Source organism: Caretta caretta, chromosome 1 (genome assembly GCF_965140235.1).
Source record: "Caretta caretta isolate rCarCar2 chromosome 1, rCarCar1.hap1, whole genome shotgun sequence".
Lineage (NCBI taxonomy): Eukaryota > Metazoa > Chordata > Testudines > Cheloniidae > Caretta > Caretta caretta.
In genome coordinates, this window is record NC_134206.1 from 270,452,040 (window position 1) to 270,471,395 (window position 19,356).

General features: G+C 43.5%; 1 protein-coding gene and 1 long non-coding RNA gene across 3 annotated transcripts in view; one reads left to right on the forward strand and one right to left on the reverse strand.

Annotated features, from left to right (window-relative positions):
* NTN4 (netrin 4) overlaps positions 1-19,356 on the forward strand; it is a 95,253-nt gene that overhangs the window by 33,439 nt on the left and 42,458 nt on the right. For both annotated transcript variants that reach the window (XM_048835528.2, XM_048835529.2), the window contains exon 3: positions 4,763-5,041. In XM_048835528.2, the coding sequence (XP_048691485.1) occupies positions 4,763-5,041 (279 nt within the window). The remainder of the gene's footprint in view (positions 1-4,762; positions 5,042-19,356) is intronic.
* LOC142070560 (uncharacterized) overlaps positions 18,582-19,356 on the reverse strand; it is a 38,184-nt gene continuing 37,409 nt past the window's right edge. The window contains exon 3 of the long non-coding RNA XR_012666422.1: positions 18,582-18,768. This is a non-coding gene — a long non-coding RNA (uncharacterized LOC142070560). The remainder of the gene's footprint in view (positions 18,769-19,356) is intronic.

Here is a 19,356-nt window from a genome sequence, read left to right on the forward strand (position 1 = left end):
TATTGGGTTAACTCAACAGGGATGTTGGGAAAACAAGCAAAAAGTGGAAACAATGGTTCATAGTAAGCCACCCACAGTAAACACTTGAGGGTTGTTACAAGATAATGGCAGAACCATTGACTTTGAGGAGTCTGGCTTGACCTCTTGTGGAGCCTACAAAACTGGTTCAGACAAGAAGGACAAAAGCCTGGAAACTCACAAGAACAAAGGATCCCTGGTGGGTTTTAAAGGGACTCCCTCTCTAGAGTTGTTGTTGAGGAGCTGTAAGTCTGTCTATATGGGCATTGCTGGGGCATCTGAAGAAGTTAGGTCTGCCTAGGCTATCATGAGGCATGGGAAGCAATATAGGTACACCTGCATGTAGATTGTTGTTTTAAAATCCTTTTATCTAAATGCTTTGTTTGTACTGTTGAAATTAAACAAGACTTTGGTTTAAGAAGGCTATGTGGTCGCTATACTCACTTTTGGTCACAAACTCTTGAAGGGAAGAACCTTAGGTGCCAGAACCCAATCAGACCTGCAGGGTAAGCACAGTCAATCCTCCGAATACTGAAGTCCAGGGCCCATTTTGCAAGTTGGAGAATCATATGATTCCATCCCAGAAGTGGTAAAGGTCCGAGGCCTAAGACCTGAGGGGGTGCACACAGAAAGATCAGGAAGGAGACATTGGAGCAGCTAGCCCTGAAAGTGTTACTACAATTAGTTATTAATGAGACAGGATGGAGTGAACCAAGGGGTACACTAGAGTTATTGCTGAGAGGTGATGGAATAAGTCAAGGAGCTTGACAATTGAACAGAAAAGTCCAGCCAGGAAGTGCATTCTTTTTCTTAATATACTGCATCTGGAGGTTCCAGCTCGATTGGCTAGCACAGAGAAGAGGATTACTGTTTATATGGCAATTTGGGTTTTATTTTGCATTTTATTACAATGAACCTAGTAGTGGGGGGTGTTTATTAAGTTAATGATTTTAAGGCCAGATCCACTAGGATGCGCCAACTGGTCTGCACTGCTCCAATGATGAAAAGCAGCAATAAACCTGGTGTAACTGGCCAGTTAAGCTGAGTTTATGGCTGTTTTGCATCACTGAAGCAGCACAAAGCAGCCAGAGTATACTGATGAATGTGGTCCTTAAAGTCTACTGGGAATTACAGATAGGAGATCATGTTTAGCATCACTATACTCAAGCAATCATAAAAAGAAATGATTGTAACCTTTTAAGAACCAGGATGAAATACTGGCTCCTCTGAAGTCAAAGATAAAACTCCTATTGACTTCAGTTGAGTCAAGATTTCACCTAATAATGAGAGGTTTTTTCCCTTTTAATTGTCAGTACTACAGTTGTAAATATTGACCACATGCTTGGTTTCAAATGGGCTTGACAGGCAAGAATAATTGAAAACGATGGGAATAAAGAACCATGCCTATAGCTACGTCTAGGATGAATTCATATTTTCCTCACTACTCTGATCTGAACCAGAAAAGACTTTCAGAAGCTATTTGTGTTGGTCTTTAATCATGAGGAACTCAGTGTTAGTTTTTACTGAAAATTCTCAGCCTGCTTTTTCCATCACCTCAGCTAAAAGGAAATGAATGTCTAGAACCTGGATGTTTTCCAGCCAATTTTCTTTCCATATCTGAAGGCATCTCATGTTCATGAAGCCCCTAAAATGCTATTGTGATCAAAATTATACAGTTTTAGATTTGGGTAAATAATAAATCCTGGGGATGTGTGCAGGTCTTGACATTGGGATATGTTTGGGTTTGTGTTCGTACCTGCCTGATTTAGTTTTTTCTTCTGGAGGAGTGTAAAAGAGGTGGGGTCTTACTGAAAGAGAGACAAAGGCCTTTTGAAGCGTGTAACTAATTATTTATATCCCTCATCCCAGGCTCAATGCTTTTACTCATGGTGAGCACAACTCACCGACCAGCCTGTCCTCCCACTGCCTCTCCCACCCTAAACCAGTCCCTTTCTTATGGTCTGTTAGGTAAAGGGAATTAGGTGCTTGACTATCTTTAAAGCTGCCAATTGGATGATGCGTTCAACTTAGCACAAATGTACTCTAGACGCAGAAGCAGCACACGCACCATTGTTCACTTTGCACTTGTCAAAGCCCGGAGCTGTGGTATTATGCACTTTCTAATGTCCAACATCAGGCACCGGGATGTCCAAATCACTGCTGTTACCAGCACACTGATTGCTGCCACAAATGGCATGCTGACAAGGCGAACAAAGCACACTGCTCAGAATTGTAAAGAGCTCTAAATCTCCTTCCATCCCCTGACAAGGCTTCCTCTGGCTGGAATCTGGCAGTTCTGGAAAAGTGCCAGGTCATGGCCAGGAAGGGAGCCCAGGCAGAGTCTAGAGATGAGAGAGCCAGGAGAGGCAAAGCCAGCAGTCTCATGAGTTGGCAGCACCAGGAGCCAGTATTATTATTTTCTGCATAAAGTCATTTTAAAGTTACAGTGAAACCCTGGTTAGCTGAAACAACAATGTCCTTCAACAACAGTAGGGTTGTTTTTTTTAAAAAGGCATGGATTATCTATATAGCTTGTTAGCTGATTCTCAATTATCCATCAAGGGTGGAGCCCAGGAAAAAGAGACAGGGGACCAAGTAAGAGGCAAAGTGCCAAGGACTGTGGGGAGAACAATTTAGCATCTGGCGTACCTAAAGTGCTTCAGCTAGATTGCTCCTCTCATGCATCTTGTATTCTGCCTCTTCTCCAGCTTCTTCCCCCTGAACTCCCCCACTTCTGGGTAATAACATACTTCATGTTTACAGTTGGGGAAGCTGAGGGTTAGAGAACTGTGCTTATTTCCCAAAAGTCACACAGGAAATTTGTGGCATGGCTGGGAATTGAACCCAACTTTCTTGATGCCCAGCTCTGTGGTTAACTGTAAGGCCTCCTTGCCTGAAACCTTCAGAGAATCAAGATCGTACTGTACATTGAAAGCTGATAATAATATTAAAGAACAACAAGCTTCTCCGTCCTCTGGGTTTACCCGTATGTCTGTCTATGTCTGTCTAGGTTAGGCCTGCAGCTGGTGGTATGAAGGCTAATTGCTACATACACATGGACCTCCATTGATTTCAGTGGGGGTCCATCCAAGCAGATTAGTCCACGTACATAGGTGCTATCAATAGCAAGATCAGGATCTGTGATTGTAAGGTCCCTGGGTCAGGTTCTATCTCACATTACATCTTGTCGAGTGCTGAGCATATAGTCAACACTACATTAACGACAGTGTTCATGATCACACTTTATATTAAGGGTATATGTGGACATTTATGAATGGTTCATAAACGACTAATATAAGCACGACACATATAGGGGTAGTAAAGGTTATAGATGGTTATAAACATATCAGTAAAAAGGTTTTTAGATTTTATAAACAATTGATAAACAATTCATTCAAATATTATTTTTAAAATATTATTCATTATCTCATTATTTAGAAATGTACCCTTAATATAAAGTGTGATATCATACCAATAGTAATCAATTAATAGATTAAATACCTTGCATGCTTGCTGTTTCTGGTATCACACTGTATAGACAACTACGTTAACAAGTTCCAAATAAACCTCTTAAAGAAAACTAGTTATTTTTATCTAGTGCTCTCCAGTTAAACCAATTTTTGCCTGTTCAGTCCTGTTGAAGTTAAAATAAAGTCTAAATGGTATTTGCTTAAACCTAAAAGGCCCCCAATTTTTCTTTCTTATCTCAGTCCTCTGGGTTATCTTCTTGCTGTCATTACTCACCACAGATAATCACTTTCACACTAGGAAGCACCATGGGTCAGACATGAGCCAAATATTTGGAAATCTGCTTTATTTGCCAAAAAATACACCCAGTTTTGGGAGTGGGAGTTAATAAGCCAATGGACAGAAGCTTTTTACATCCTTTTTACATCCAATGCTCATGGTAGTGCTTACTGTTGTGAGTAAGCCCATTGACTTCAATACTATTCATGGTAAAGTACTATGCCAAGTAGTAAGGGTGAAATCCTGGCCCCACTGAAGCCAATGGAAAAATTCCCATTGACTTCAATGAGGCCAGGATTTCACCCTAAGGGTTTGTCTACACTGCAATTAAACTCCAGCAGCTGGCCAGTGTTAGCTGACTCGGGCTCATGGGGCTTGGATTCACGGGATTGTTTAATTGCAATGTAGATGTTTGGACTCAGGCTGGAGCTCAAGTTCTGGGACCCTACCCCTTGTGGGCTCCCAATGCCTGGGCTGCAGCCCAAGTCTGAATATGTTCAACTCAGTTAAATAGCCCCTTAGCCTGAGCCCCATGAACCCAAGTCAGCTGGTACAGGCCAGCTGTGGATTTTTAATTGCAGTGTAGACATGCCCTAAGTGTTTCCAGGATCAGGCTCTGCCTTTTTAAAAAGATGAACAAAAATGCTTCTCCTCTGGATAAAACTTACTTTGCTACTCCATTTTCTTGTAGACAGGACAGAGCACACTGGGAATCTCATTACTCAACTCATTACTTTCTTTCATGCACCATGGGGGACAGCTGTTCCATAACATAACAGAGGGCAACCCTTCCCCAGGTGTGATCAAGCTCTAAAAACCTCATCACATCTTACTGTCATATCAATTCCAGATGTCACAGACAGTCCTGTAAATCAAACCAGAGGAAAACTTTTCAGAGAGTGCAGTTTGCAGACAATACACTTCAAACCTTTCAAAAGACTCCAGTTCACATCCCCAGTTCTTCTTTATTTATTTGTGTCTGCTTTTCTTTGTTCAGGTTATATACCGAGCTCTGTCACCACCGTATTCGGCTGAGGATCCGTACAGCGCTGAAGCTCAGGCACAGTTGAAGATCACCAATCTTCGAGTGCAGCTGCTTAAGCGACAGGCCTGTCCCTGTCACGGCAATGACCTGAATGCAAAGCCTCAGCAGTTCATACACTATGCAATCTACGATTTTATTGTAAAGGGAAGCTGCTTTTGTAATGGCCACGCTGATCACTGTGTACCTGTTGCTGGATTTATACCTGTCAAGGCGGCAGGAGTCTTCCATGTGGTATGTATGAGCTGTGTAAGCTTTACCCTAAGAGAGACAAGAAATACAGCAGAGTTGCTTTTTGTTTTCTTGTTTTTATACATAATATTCATAGATTCCAAGGCCAAAAGGGACCATTGTAATCATCTTGTCTGACCTCCTCTATAACACAGGCCATAGAAATTCCCCAAAATAATTCCTACAGCAGATCTTTTAGAAAAACATCCAATCTTGATTTTAAAATTGTCAGTGATGGAGAATCCACCCCAACCTGTGGTAAATTGTTCCATCAGTGGTTAATTACCCTCACTGTCAAAAATGTACACCTTGTTTCCAGTCTGAATTTGTCTAGCTTCAACTTCCAATATAATTTATGTGTATAACCCTAGTCAAATGGTATTCCCCAAAATCAAAACAAACTGAACCAAAGCAATGTTCTAATAAGGGATGGCTTAGTGATCTAAGCATCAGGTTTGAACTACTTTAACTTCCTGGTGCCATAATTGAAAGCTGGGCAGGGTCAATTCAGATCCTCATCCTTTCAAAGAAGATAAATAACTTATCTGCAGTATATTATTGTGTCTCTTTCAGATGAAACCTTAAAAACTAAAGTCACTTCCCGCCCCCCAACCTTCCACCTAAACCCTTACTAAAAAAAGAGGAAATTAATACAATCCAACCAAATAAAACCTACCCAAAGCAGAGTTTAGACTCCCCAGAAGACAGAAGAGACAGAGACTCCATGAAGTCTGCTTGGGATTTTGCTTTGCTGTTACATGGAAGGCACTCAGATACTACAGTGATGGGTGACAATATAAAACCCTAAGACAGATAGATAAGCTAGATGCTGGCTCTATATAGACTTTAAAGTTCGTACAGTACTTCTTGTAAGAGTCAGATTTTTCACATTATTCTACAGCAGGCTGTGCACCAGTTGGCTGCCATCCTCCATCCCAGAGATGGCTGCATATGTGTAGTTTGTGAAAGGTTTGGGGATCCTGTAGCGGCACAGGACATAGCAAACAGATCGGTAAACAGGGGAGTTTCAGTGGGAGTTTGTAAGGGGAGTTTGTATTGTGGTACTTGTTTGGGGTTTGTTTTTGCTGTGGGTGGTGGTGTTTTGGTGTGGTTTGTGTTTCCCAGATTAACAGGATTTAGGTGGGAAGGCTATGACAGATACAGAGGCAGCAGTGGGAGTGACTCATGTAGTGGAAGACACAATGAAGATAACTGGATGTGGAAGCTGCGGTATGTACATGATCCTGGAGGGGGTACCTGGTAAGAGTTTTGTCTGCATGAAATGCCATCTGATAGAGCTGATGGAGGAAAAGATCTGAGGTTTGGAGATGCAGGTGGAAAGTCTGGTTGAGTTTAGAAAGGGGTTCGAGCAGATTGTGGAGCAAAGACATGAGGTATCTGAAGGGGAAAGCTCAGACTTGCAGGTGGAAGCAGGACTGAGGAATTCTGAAGGGAGACTGAGTGAGGAAAGTGGTCAGTGGAAGCATGTGACTTAAAGAACCAGGCAGAGGAAAAGACGGGCTAGTGAAGGAGAAATAGAGCTCAAGAACAGGTTTGCAGAGTTGGAAAATGAAGAAGGGGCTCAGCAGGTAGTCACTGAAGGTGGACAGGCAAGGAAGAAGAGAAGAGTGGCTAATCCTATAGGAAAAGGGGAAGAGTCAATGGAGACTACATCAAATATGAGCCCCAGGAGGATACAGGATGGGTTCAAGAGGATTACAAGGGAGAATAGGAATGGAAAGAACTTACAGCCAGAGGGAACAGGGGATAGACTGGAGAATAGCACCGTCATCAGGAAAAGGCAGGTCTATGTGATCGGGGACTCTTTACTGAGAAGAATAGACAGGCCTGTAAGCAGAGCTGATCCAGAGAATAGAAGGGTGTGCTGTCTTCCAGGTGCTAAGATACAGGATATAGACCTGAGGTTGAAAAGGATCCTAAAGGGAGCAGGAAAGAATCCCCTAATTATCCTTCATGTGGGAACAAATGATATGGCTAGATTCTCACTGGAAAGTGTTAAGGGAGACTATGCTAGGCTGGGGAAGACGCTTAAAGAAATCGAGGCTCAGGTAATCTTTAGCGGGATTCTGCCTGTTCCTAGAGAAGGGCAACAAAGGTGTGACAAGATTATGACTATCAACACATGGCTTAGGCAGTGGTGCTATAAGGAGGGCTTTGGGATGTATGGCCACTGGGAGGCATTCATGGAGAGAGGACAGTTCTCTCGGGATGGACTTCATCTGAGTAGGGAAGGAAATAGACTTCTAAGATGGAGGCTGGCACAACTGATTAAGAGAGCTTTAAACTAGGAATTTGGGGGAGATGGTTGGGAGATGTCCAGGTAATCTCCACGCTGGATTTTAGAATTGAGAGGGAAGAAAATGAAATAAGAAAGGATACAGCCATGGGTAGGAGAATGTACATAAGGATGAAGGGCAGTGTGGATACCAGTCTAATAGGTTATACTGGCTGTAGAATGACCGTGCCTAATAGGGTACAGAATGTGAGCGAGGCCAAACAGCAAAAATTAAGATGTTTGTACACCAATGCGAGGATCCTAGGTAACAAGATGGAGGAACTAGAGCTACTGGTGCAGGAAGTGAAACCAGATATTATAGGGATAACAGAAACATGGTGGAATAGTAGTCATGACTGGACTACAGGTATTGAAGGGTATGTGCTGTTTAGGAAAGACCGAAATAAAGGTAAAGGTGGTGGAGTAGCATTGTAGATCAATGATGAGGTAGCCTGTAAAGAAATAAAAAGCAATGGAATGGATAAGACAGAGTCTGTCTGGGCAAAAATTACATTGGGGAAGAAAACTACTAGAGCGTCCCCTGGGATAGTGCTTGGGGTGTGCTATAGACCGCCGGGATCTAATTTGGATATGGATAGAGCCCTCTTTAATGTTTTTAAGGAAGTAAATACTAATGGAAACTGCGTGATCATGGGACACTTTAACTTCCCAGATATAGACTGGAGGACGAGTGCTAGTAATAATAATAGGGCTCAGATTTTCCTAGATGTGATAGCTGATGGATTCCTTCATCAAGTAGTTGCTGAACCGACTAGAGGGGATGCCATTTTAGATTTGGTTTTGATGAGTAGTGAGGACCTCATAGAAGAAATGGTTGTAGGGGACAATCTTGGTTCAAGTGATCATGAGCTAATTCAGTTCAAACTGAACGGAAGGATCAACAAAAATAAATCTGCAACTAGGGTTTTTGATTTCAAAAGGGCTGACTTTCAAAAATTAAGGAAATTAGTTAGGGAATTGGATTCGACTGAAGAATTTATGGCTCTAAAGGCAGAGGAAGCCTGGGATTACTTTAAATCAAAGCTGCAGAAGCTATCGGAAGCCTGCATCCCAAGAAAGGGGACTCAAGGAGTTTGCTTGTTAAGCCTAACTAAAAGAAGGTTGAGGGGAGATATGATTGCTCTCGATAAATATATCAGAGGGATAAATACTGGAGAGGGAGAGGAATTATTTAAGCTCCGTACCAATGTGGATACAAGAACAAATGGATATAAACTGGCCACCAGGAAGTTTAGACTTGAAATTAGACGAAGGTTTCTAACCATCAGAGGAGTGAAGTTTTGGAATAGCCTTCCAAGGGAAGCAGTGGGGGCAAAAGATCTATCTGGCTTTAAGATAAAACTCGATAAGTTTATGGAGGAGATGGTATGATGGGATAACTTGATTTTGGTAATTAATTGGTCTTTAATTATTCATGGTAAATAGGCCCAATGGCCTGTGATGGGATGTTAGATGGGGTGGGATCTGAGTTACTGTAGAAAATTCTTTCCTGGGTATCTGGCTGGTGAATCTTGCCCATATGCTCAGGGTTTAGCTGATCGCCATATTTGGGGTCGGGAAGGAATTTTCCTCCAGGGCAGATTGGAAGAGGCCCTGGAGGTTTTTCACCTTCCTCTGTAGCATGGGGCACGGGTCACTTGCTGGAGGATTCTCTGCTCCTTGAAGTCTTTAAACCACGATTTGAGGATTTCAGTAGCTCAGACATAGATGAGAGGTTTATTGCAGGAGTTGGGTGGGTGAGATTCTGTGGCCTGCGTTGTGCAAGAGGTCGGACTAGATGATCATAATGGTCCCTTCTGACCTTAGTATCTATGAATCTATGAATATGGATTTAAGATTTTTAAATGTGTGGATTATCATATAAAAGCATGTATCTGCCTTGCCTAGAGTGGAGTAGAACATGGACACACTCAAAACAGGTGACGCCTGGATCTGCAAGTCTAACTGGACTCTTTGAATGTTAACTGAAGGTTAAAGTAAATAAGATGTTGTTCACCAGCATTTTAACTATCTTGTCGCCAAATTTAATCTGAAAACAGTGCATTAGTCACTAGAGGTCTGATCCAAAGCCCATGGAAGTCAAAGGGAATCTTTCCATTGACCGCAATGGACTTTGGATCATGCCCTTGCTGAGGATGCCCTCTGCTTACTATCAACAGCACAACATCTCAGGAAGTATTAGTGGGGAAAGGCAGGTTAACCAAATTCTGTAGGTGAGGAAATCTGGCATCTGGCCAGCTCCTTGAGGAAAGAATAGAACACTCTCATTTGAGTTAAATTATAGCCTCAAACATGAAGAAGATGGCATGTTTCCCCATAACAGAGCTAGTCTTGTCATCTGAAGATCCACAAATCTGAAAGCATGCCACAGTTTGGTAAGTCTGTTTCAAGTAGCAATACTCTGGTCTTCACAGCTGTTTTTAGAGTGAAATTCTTTGAAAGGAGCTGTTTCCTTGGGATTATTTTATTACAATATAGTTGTGTGGGAGCATGTCCAAAAGCATAGTTGAGAGTTATAACAGAAGTTGTAGCCATACACACTTCATATGTAAGCAGAGTCTGGATGAGCTCTCCCCTGACATCGAGTGGTGAGCTGTGGGAAAAAAAGACTTCAGAAGCTGATCTCATTTGCATGGACACATCCACCCGCCCAGATGATGGGACTGCTTGCCCAAATGTTGGATCCCCAGTCTCCTTGTTATTGGGGCAGGAGTAATAAAGGGTTGCTATCCTTGTTGTGCGAACCAAAGGCAGCAGAACTGTACCTGGCATACCCCAATGGAGGGACTCACCCTCAACTGAACAGCACTCGCTAGGCAGGGGACATGGGTTCCAAAGCCCAATGAGTTGAGAGAAGGTAGGGACAGGTACTTGTATCTGGTGGTGTGGGCTCTGTTTAAGGGTTCTAGATACCACTTGACCCTTCCTCTCTCCATGGTATAAAAAAAGAACGAATTTAGACTCAATTGAGAGTCGTGTTACATGCTACAGAAATGAAATCACTCATACCTAGGTCTAAGTCAGAGGTGGGCAAACTACGGCCTGCGGGCCTGTCCTGCCTGGCTCCTGAGCTCCTGGCCTGGGAGGCTGTTCCCCCTTCCCTGCAGCCACGCTGCCATGCGGTGCAATGCTCTGGGTGGCGGGGCTGCAGAGCCCAGCCTGACCAGGTGCTCTGTGCTGCGTGGTGTGGTGAGGCTGCCTGTCCTGGTGCAGCCATGCTGCCGGCCACCGGTGCTCCAGGCAGCTTGGTAAGGGGGCAGGGAGCGAGGGGGTGGGGTTGGATAGAGGGCAGAGGAGTTCGGGGGATGGTTAGGGGCATGGATAAGGGTCGGAGGGCAGGGAACGGGGGTTGAATGGGGGCAAGGGTCCCAGGGGGGCAGCCAGGAAGGAGAGGGGGGTTGAATGGGGTGGTGGAGGGCAGTTAGAGGAGTGGGGTCTGGGAGAAGGGGTGGTTGGATGGGTCAGGGGTCCCGGGGGGGCAGTCAGGAAGGAGGTGGGGGTTGGATGGGGCCGCGGGGGGCAGTTGGGTCGGGGAGTCCAGGGGCGGTCAGGGGACTGAGAGCCGGGGGGGAGGTGGACGTGGCAGGGGTCCCTGGGGGACTGTCAGGGAATGGGGGGTGGATGGGGCAGGAGTCCCAGGGGCGCTGTAAGGGGGTGAGAAGCGGGGGGGTCGCATAGGGGGTGGGGGCTGGGCCATGCCTGGCTCTTTGGGGAGGCACAGCCTCCCCTAACCGGCCCTCCATACAATTTCAGAAACCCGATATGGCCCTCAGACCAAAAAGTTTGCCCGCCCCGGTCTAAGTATTAGACCTACTTTGGAACAATGTCTCTATTGCAAGAGACTGCCCAGTGTGCACCTGCAGTGAGGCTCCCCTGCTAACAGCTGAAATCACTGAGAGCTGTGTTAAGTGTGAGGGTGGGCCCTGAAGACATCTTACCAAGTGGGCAACTGGTGGAGGGGTGTGGTAAGCGCCCAGCAGAGAAGCTGGTGGAGAGAGCCAGAGCAGAGCCCCGCAGAGGTGTGGCAATCAGCCATTGGGGTGATGAGTGAGTGCCTGAGCAGTGCATCATGTAAGGTGCCTCCTGCCTTCCACACAGGGTGGGCAGTGAACTCTGTGGATGAACCTCTGAACTCTGGGGCTGCACTGGCCAAGGACAGCAACTTTGAGTGGGGTACAGAGAAGGGACAGGCGCATTAAAGAGACTTTTGGATTGCTGGACTTCAGACCCTGAGGAGAAAAGGACACTGCCCAACTTACTTGGGGTGGGTCTTTTGCTCATGGTTTGTGTTTATGAGCCCTAGTTGTGGTGTTTTCCCAAATTAATGTTGAGTTAATTCCCTCCTTTTATTAAAAGTTTTTGCTACACTCAGACGCTGTGCTTACGAGAGGGGAAGTATTGCCTCTTAGAGGCGCCCGGGGGTGGTGTGTAATTGTCCCAGGTTACTGGGTGGGGGCTCAAGCCGGTTTTGTGTTGTATTTTTTAAAAGGAACCCCTAGATACTGAACCCTGCCCTTGTTGCTGCTGGCTTCACCTGGCAGAAGGGTTACACATATATAAATATATTCTGTAGAAATAATAGTGCACAGGTAAACGTGTGTAATAAGGGAAGAAATCAAAGGCCAAACCAGAAGAACACCTCCCCACAAGTGAATGGGACATTAAGAGCTGGTCTTCACTACGGGGAGATCGACACTGCTGCAATCAGTGAAACAGGGATCAATTTAGCGGGTCTAGTGAAGACCTGGTAAACTGATGGCAGAGCCCTCTCTCTGGTCGACCTGGTACTCCAGCTCTCCAAGAAGATTAAGGTATGTCAATGGGAGACCGTCTCCCGGCGACGCAGCGCAGTGAAGACACCACAGTAAGTCAACCTAAGCTATGTCGACTCCAGCTACATTATTCATGTACCTGGAGTAGCGTAACTTAGGTTGACTCACCCCCATAGTGAAGACAAGCCCTAAATTGACCATTTAAATACACAAATGTCAGGAAATTGAAATATAAAGTTCCTACAGCAAAGTTAACTCTTAGGGCGTATTTTATTAGTCCATTCCAGCCAGCATAGGAGCAGCCACAAGGCTTGCATCAGGCACTGTTTCAGCATCTGGCCAGCCTAGGACAGGGGAGTTGAAAAGATGGTTTAGAAGCACCCATGTGTTTCCCACCAATAAGACCAGTTCAGTTGAGAATTGAGCCTCATGGGCCAGATCCTTATCTGTGGTAAATCAGTTGAGTTCCAAGGACTTTAGTGGAGTTACATCAGTTTACACTAGCTGAGGATCTGGCCTTGTGTTTAATTTTAATATTTCAAAAGGGCCTGGTGTCTGAGAGATTACCTCGGGTGGGTGCAGGAGAGGGGAGGTTTGTGGCGACTGTGGCTCTTTAGTTAGAACCCAAAGAAATATCAGGAAAATAAAGTCATGGAGAGGAAGCATTTTACTTCAAAATGTAGACAGAAAGTTTATGTATGCTCTGAAGAGTTATTGTGCCAAATTAGAAGACGAAATTCAATCATTAAAGCTTGAAACAGAGGGATGTCAGTCCTGCTTTCAGTGCAAATCTTAACACAACTTTAGCCTCATATTCGTCACTAACATCTGCATGGTAAAAGCAGTTACCAAAAGTGAAAATATAGAGGCTTTAGTTTTCCAATAGTACTGCAGAATTTGACACAAAAGCTACTTGTCACAGCCAGAATGCTCAAAAGGGGATGTCTGGAGTTAGGGACCTTCATCCATATTTGCAAAAAGTTTCTTCTTAAGATAAAACTTTCCATGCTTAGAATCTAAGGTGAAGTTTTTTAGGAAGGTTCATGTAGAATCTATTCAATCATAGACATTGGGGGAAATTATACTCTTGCTTTAAAATATTTAGTTGACTTGGTTACACATATATCTTTAAAAAATGGCAAAATTTTAAAACTTCAGACTTCACATGAAGCTAGTCCTCAATGGGAAACAGCTGTTTGGCAAGTGTGAATTTTTGTTTTTTAAATAACAAATTTTAAATTATTTCTAAACTGTGCTTTTTGTGACTGTGTAGTAAACCATTCTAGTAAGTTTTTTACTTACATTTTGCCTGATTTTATATTATGTATAATATATGTAGTGTAGTGTTTATATACGCATGTGAATGTATATATCTGTAAATGCACAACATAGTACAGTACTTACTTATATGTTTATGACATGCCATGCATCAGAGTGGTTTACTCTGTAATTGTGTCTGCTGCTGGAAATTGTCAATGGTTTAATCTCATCACCATTAAATCAATCCCATATAGATTATATTGATGAAAATGGGAAAGAAACATTTTCAATTCTACAAACATCTAGGCTTTGTTTCAGCTCCTAGCTAATTATGGCTTTCAAAGCTGGACAGTGATAGAGCAGGATGTGGTGCTGGCAGTCTCTGTTCTGCAGTTCAAGGGGAGTGAACAGAAGAATAACAAATGTGTGTTTTGGAAGCTCAGGGTGTATCTGACAGGTCTCAGATAGATCTAGCAAAGCAAGTTGAAGTATTTCGGTCATGTCACACTCAGCAATCTGGAAGAGATGATACTACAAAGCTGAATTTCAGATGCATGGGAAACTGGTGGACAAGTGCTAAGGATGTAGGTGAAGACTAATATTTGAATTGGTCTGGGATTTGATATGGGACGTGAGGACTAAAATTCAGATTGTTAATATTCCAGTGTGGCTACAGAGCTCCTCCTTATTCCCTGAAAAACCCTTTTTTGTGGCCTCATGAGTTGGGAGCCCAACTTAAAAAAAAATCTTCTGTGTAGGTGTTTCCTTTTTTGGCTAGAAGGATGGCTGGAAGACTAGCTCAGGGCCCTGGGGGTAGGAACAGATATTGTCAGTACCTGGGTCATGGACATACAAAGTTCATTTCACTCTTGATTGAAGCAGATGTAATTCCAGTGAAGTTAATGGAGTGACATTTCTTACATCACAGCTGAATCTGGAGCAGAATAGACTCTGGGTCACTTTTCTACATCAGTCAGGACAATTGACTACTAAGATGGCTAACATGGACATCTGATAAGCTGCTCCAAGAAAAATACTTTCAAGTTAGCTTCTAAAATATAAAACAGTAGTCAAGAATGATATAGAACAAGAGGCTGTACTCACAGGTATTCATTTTTGTCTATATGCAGAGATCTGTATGTTCTTCACTGGACACTCCATTAACTTTCACTTTGTGGGTGTTGTGGTAGCCATGAGTTTCAATAATTACTTACAAATTTACCTTACCCAATAGGTAATTTCTCTGACTGCAACTTGGATCAGCTGGTTAGTATTATTCTGCATTCATCTGCTTCTGCTTGCTCATGTAGGGCAACATCACAGGAAGACCTAGGCCTCTTAAAGAGACTTCCATTTAGGTAGAAAGGCTAAGGTGAAAGGCTTATGGTAGATGTACATGTACATAGTAAATAAGAAATAAAGTTGGATATGAAACTATTAGGTCTGTTTGGGATTTAGAAACAGCTTTATTTCAGTCTTAGCATCCAGGACTGCTATGGCTTTGACATGCAGATCAGTATCATGATTTTGGTCATAGGAATGAAGGAGTGTCAATTGATTACTTAATTATTTACCATTAATAAATTAGACCTAATGTCAAATCTGGTTACATTATTACTGCAGATTGACTAATGATTATACGTCTCAAGTAAGTGGCAGTTTTTTTGTGCTGATAATTCTTAATTGTTCAAGCTGACCTATTGATTTTATGAATTATCTTCAATGGTCTACACATTCTTAAAGCAAAGTTGTTCATATCCAGTGTGTACATTTGTTATTGCTCCTACTCTGTTTTTAAAAAGCCTCTGGAATTACATGGAATTACACTCAAGTTTTACCAAATAATCATGGAACTTAGAGACACAAGAGACTTGTTAGGTTATCTAGGTCATTCCTGGCCAATGGAACATAGTTTCTGACAGCACATTTAAGTGCTTGGCACAGTCTAGTTTAAAATAATATAATAATACCTGACTCTTATAGAGTGCTTTTCAACCAAAGCTTCAAAGCACTGGACAAAGGAAATGAGCTCAGCCCAGGCTCTAGGAGCAGAAAGTTCTACAGCCACAAGCCCATCATCAAGATCAAGGTGGACTCAGTTATTATAATGTATACCCAGGGCTCCACCAACCAAAGGGTCCCTGCCAGTTGGATCTGCTATGAGAACCAGAAACTGGGCCTCAGCTTGACAGATAATAAGCAATGAAGAACATCTCTCATCGGTGCTTTGTGCTCTGCATTAGTTATCTGTCCACTCCTGGGTCCTGTTCAAGGTACTGGAGTTCTCATCTGCAAAGCCCTAAATGAACAAGAGCCCAACTGTCTCAGGGACTGTCTTATTCTCCATGATCCAGCACAGAAGTTGCAACTTCTGAGTGGCCTTCGGGGTTAGCCCAAGCTATCAGCCTCCAGAGGTTGGATTTTTGACATGTAGTTGTCACGCTGTCTGGAGTGATTCATGACCGTGAGTGCCAATCTCAGGGCAGACTGTCAAAAAAACAAAGCAGACACCCCAAACTGGTGGTATGTTCTATAATTAGATTTCACCAGCCCAGTAACAAATGTGAACTCCTGAAGGACTATTACTAGCACCAGCAGGAGAGTGAATTTGTGTGGGGGGGTGGAGGGTGAGAAAACCTGGATTTGTGCTGGAAATGGCCCACCTGTTGATCACTTTAGATAAGCTATTACCAGCAGGACAGTGGGGTGGGAGGAGGTATTGTTTCATATTCTCTGTGTGTATATAAAATCTGCTGCAGTTTCCACGGTAAACATCTGATGAAGTGAGCTGTAGCTCACGAAAGCTCATGCTCAAATAAATTGGTTAGTCTCTAAGGTGCCACAAGTACTCCTTTTCTTTTTGCAAATACAGACTAACACGGCTGTTCCTCTGAAACCAGTCTTACCACAGAGTCACAGACTGTCCCCTTGGGCATTCCAGTCTAGCTTGCCACCCAGGCAAGTTGGACTAGAGATAGTTGGTTGCCATGCACCAAAGATCGCAAAATGTTCAGCTTGCTTCCAATCCCAAGAGCCGGTAGTCACTTATCCCATGTCAATTTGTACTTCAGATCTCACACCAAAGACAATGCTTGTAGCCAATCCTGTAGGAAACTAACTAAGGATTTATTAATTAGGAAAAAGAAATAAGAGTTATTTACAGGTTAAAGCTGGCAATGTTTATACACAAATGAGCTACAGTCTATGCTTATAAAGGGTGACAGAGTTGTAGTAATCTGTCAGCACTGAATGTTTTGTAGGGCTAACCCAGGTTGGCCTGGCGATCTCTGCTTTTGTTTTTAGCTCTGGCCCTTGTGAGAGTCCAAACAGCAAAGAGAGAGAGAGAAAATTTTTGTGTGTCCATGTTTTATCCCCTTCTTCCAGCATTCAGGCTGATGGGAGGGGCTTTCTTGCACACAGCACCTTAATAGGTGTGAGAGGGCTATTAACCCCATCTTTGTATCATGGTGTTCAACAATGGCCCACTTGATTTTCATAGTCCTTGGTGGGCGGGGAGCCAGAGCAAGCATTTTTACAGTTATAAAACAAAACTTACATATTACCTTATAGCATGGGAACAGACGTTACAAGTAAGATTAATGCATGCGGCAACTTACGAGCATTTTATAAAGTCTAAATACTAAATACATCTTTACAAGTCTAAAGACTATCTTGAACAATACTATCATACAGATGAACTGGTCTGGTTTCCAGCTGGAATCTGTCTTTGATGTGAATTACAAGGGCCAAAAATCCATCCTTTCGTCAAGTCAGTGATCCCCAAAGAACAAGCAGGATTCCAACCTAAACGCAGTTGTTGCAGCTGAGTTTTGGTCCTTGTAATGCACATCAAGGCTGGATTACAGAGGAAATTTAAGACCAGTGCAGCCTTTGTAGACCCGTCATCAGCCTACAATATGGTCTGAATTAAAGGCCTGATGCTGAAGCTTGCAAGGATCATCCCATGCCACAAAACACGATGCCTGCTACGGACGATGCTGAGCAATAATGTCCACTTGGGAAACAAAGTCAGTTCACCCCAGTTCCTCAACAATGGACTTCCATAAAGCTCAGTACTTGCAATGATGCTTTTCAGTGTTTATATGTTCAATGAAGTCACGCAAATTGGCATATGCCGATGATCTTACCCAGGCAACACAAGCAGCCACCTTCAGCGACATCGAATCCACCTTGAACAGGGACCTAAACACCGTGGAGGAATATTTCCAGAAATGGAGGCTCAAGCTAAATCCTTACGAAACAGCAGTCACTGAATTCCATCTTGATAACAGGAATGCTGAGCACATCCTGAAAGTGACCTTCTGTGGCAACACTGTGCGACGTAACCACTCTCCAACCTATCTCAGAGTGAAACTGGATCACACTTAACCTTCCAGGACCATCTGAAGAAGGTAGCTGCCAAGACAAAGACAAGGGTCAACCTGGTCCAGAAACTGGCAAGCACAAGCTCAGGAGCATCGGTGTTACGGACATCAGGGATGGCCCTTGTGTACTCCGTAGCCTAGTACTGTGCACCGGTATGGACTGGAAGTAGCCATACTTGACTTGTTGATGTCCAGCTGAACACTGCAGTGCAGTACATCAATGCAGTACATCAAGTGTACTCCAGCACCTTGGCTGCCAGTGCTATCGCACATCGCTCACCTTCCGTTCGCCACGATGCCGCAACCCTTTGGGAATTCCAGAGGACCACGGAAAGTGAAGTCTTCCCATCCACCAGGGCCTTAACAACATCCCTCAACACCGTTTGAAGTCGTGTTAGCCTTTTTGGACCCAAGCATTTAACCTTCACCAATGCAACTTCAACCCTGCTGGAGCTTCAAAGCCAAATGGAGTTCACAAGAAGTCACAAATAAACCCTGCGTGAAAGACCCAGCACAGAAGATCCCTGGCTTTGATTTCCCACAAAGCTCATGGGCAACCCTAAACCGCATCTGCACAAACCATGGCAGATGCGGATACTTGCTGCACAAATGGCAAATTAAAGGCTCTCCAGTGTGCAACTGTGGACATCCAGAGTAGACCATGGAACGCGTCATGACTCTATGCCCGATTCACAGATACAAAGGAGGCATCACAGCGATACGCTCTGCTACTCCAGACACAATTCTCTGACTTAACCATCTAAATATAAAATTATAGTTGTTGCTCTACATCTACATCAAGCATATCTACATATGCAAGCTAGCTAGCATAAAAGAAGAAGTGCTCACCTGATGTCTGCAGGTAAGAGCTGGCGTCACAGTAGTGTTTCCAGTGTTCCTCCCCACACAAAATCAGATACCCTTTTTCTTGGGAGCCAGTATTATCCACCATGGTCATCCCTTCCTGTAAGTGCTGCCCATCATCCCCATCTTCCCCTGCATTGCAGTGGGAGAGTAAACAAGGTGGGTGTACAGATTTGTTCTCTTATTGCTTGAAGAGGCATCTCTAATAATGTGATATAGTATTTTTATATTTACTCTTAAAAAGAGAAATGAGAGACATGCACACTCACAGGATCAGAACAGAGTTTGGCCTTACAACAGTTAAAAATTAATGGTAGGATGAATAATGTACGTTTTCAAAGCTATAATCAAGGTGTTGACCTCAAAGCTCTGCTTAATATTCCAAGGCACTATGTCAATCTACCCCAAGGACTTTTTCAAGATGTGTTTCATTTTCAAAGTTGAGCAGAGAAACTGACAGCATCTTTTGGTCTGTCAGCGAGCACAGCTTGAAAACTGCCTGACTTGACAGGTGGAAGCAAACCTACATGTAACACAACAAGGAGCATCCAGCTAGCACCACCCAGCATATCCTAATAGTGAGACACTAAGGGCAGATCCTCAGCTCGTGTGAGTTGGTTTATTTCCAGTGAAGTCAGTGGAGCTATAAAATTTCACATCAGCTGAAAATCTGCCCCTAAACCACTGAAAACATGTCTGTTCCTCTGCAAAAGGCTCTTC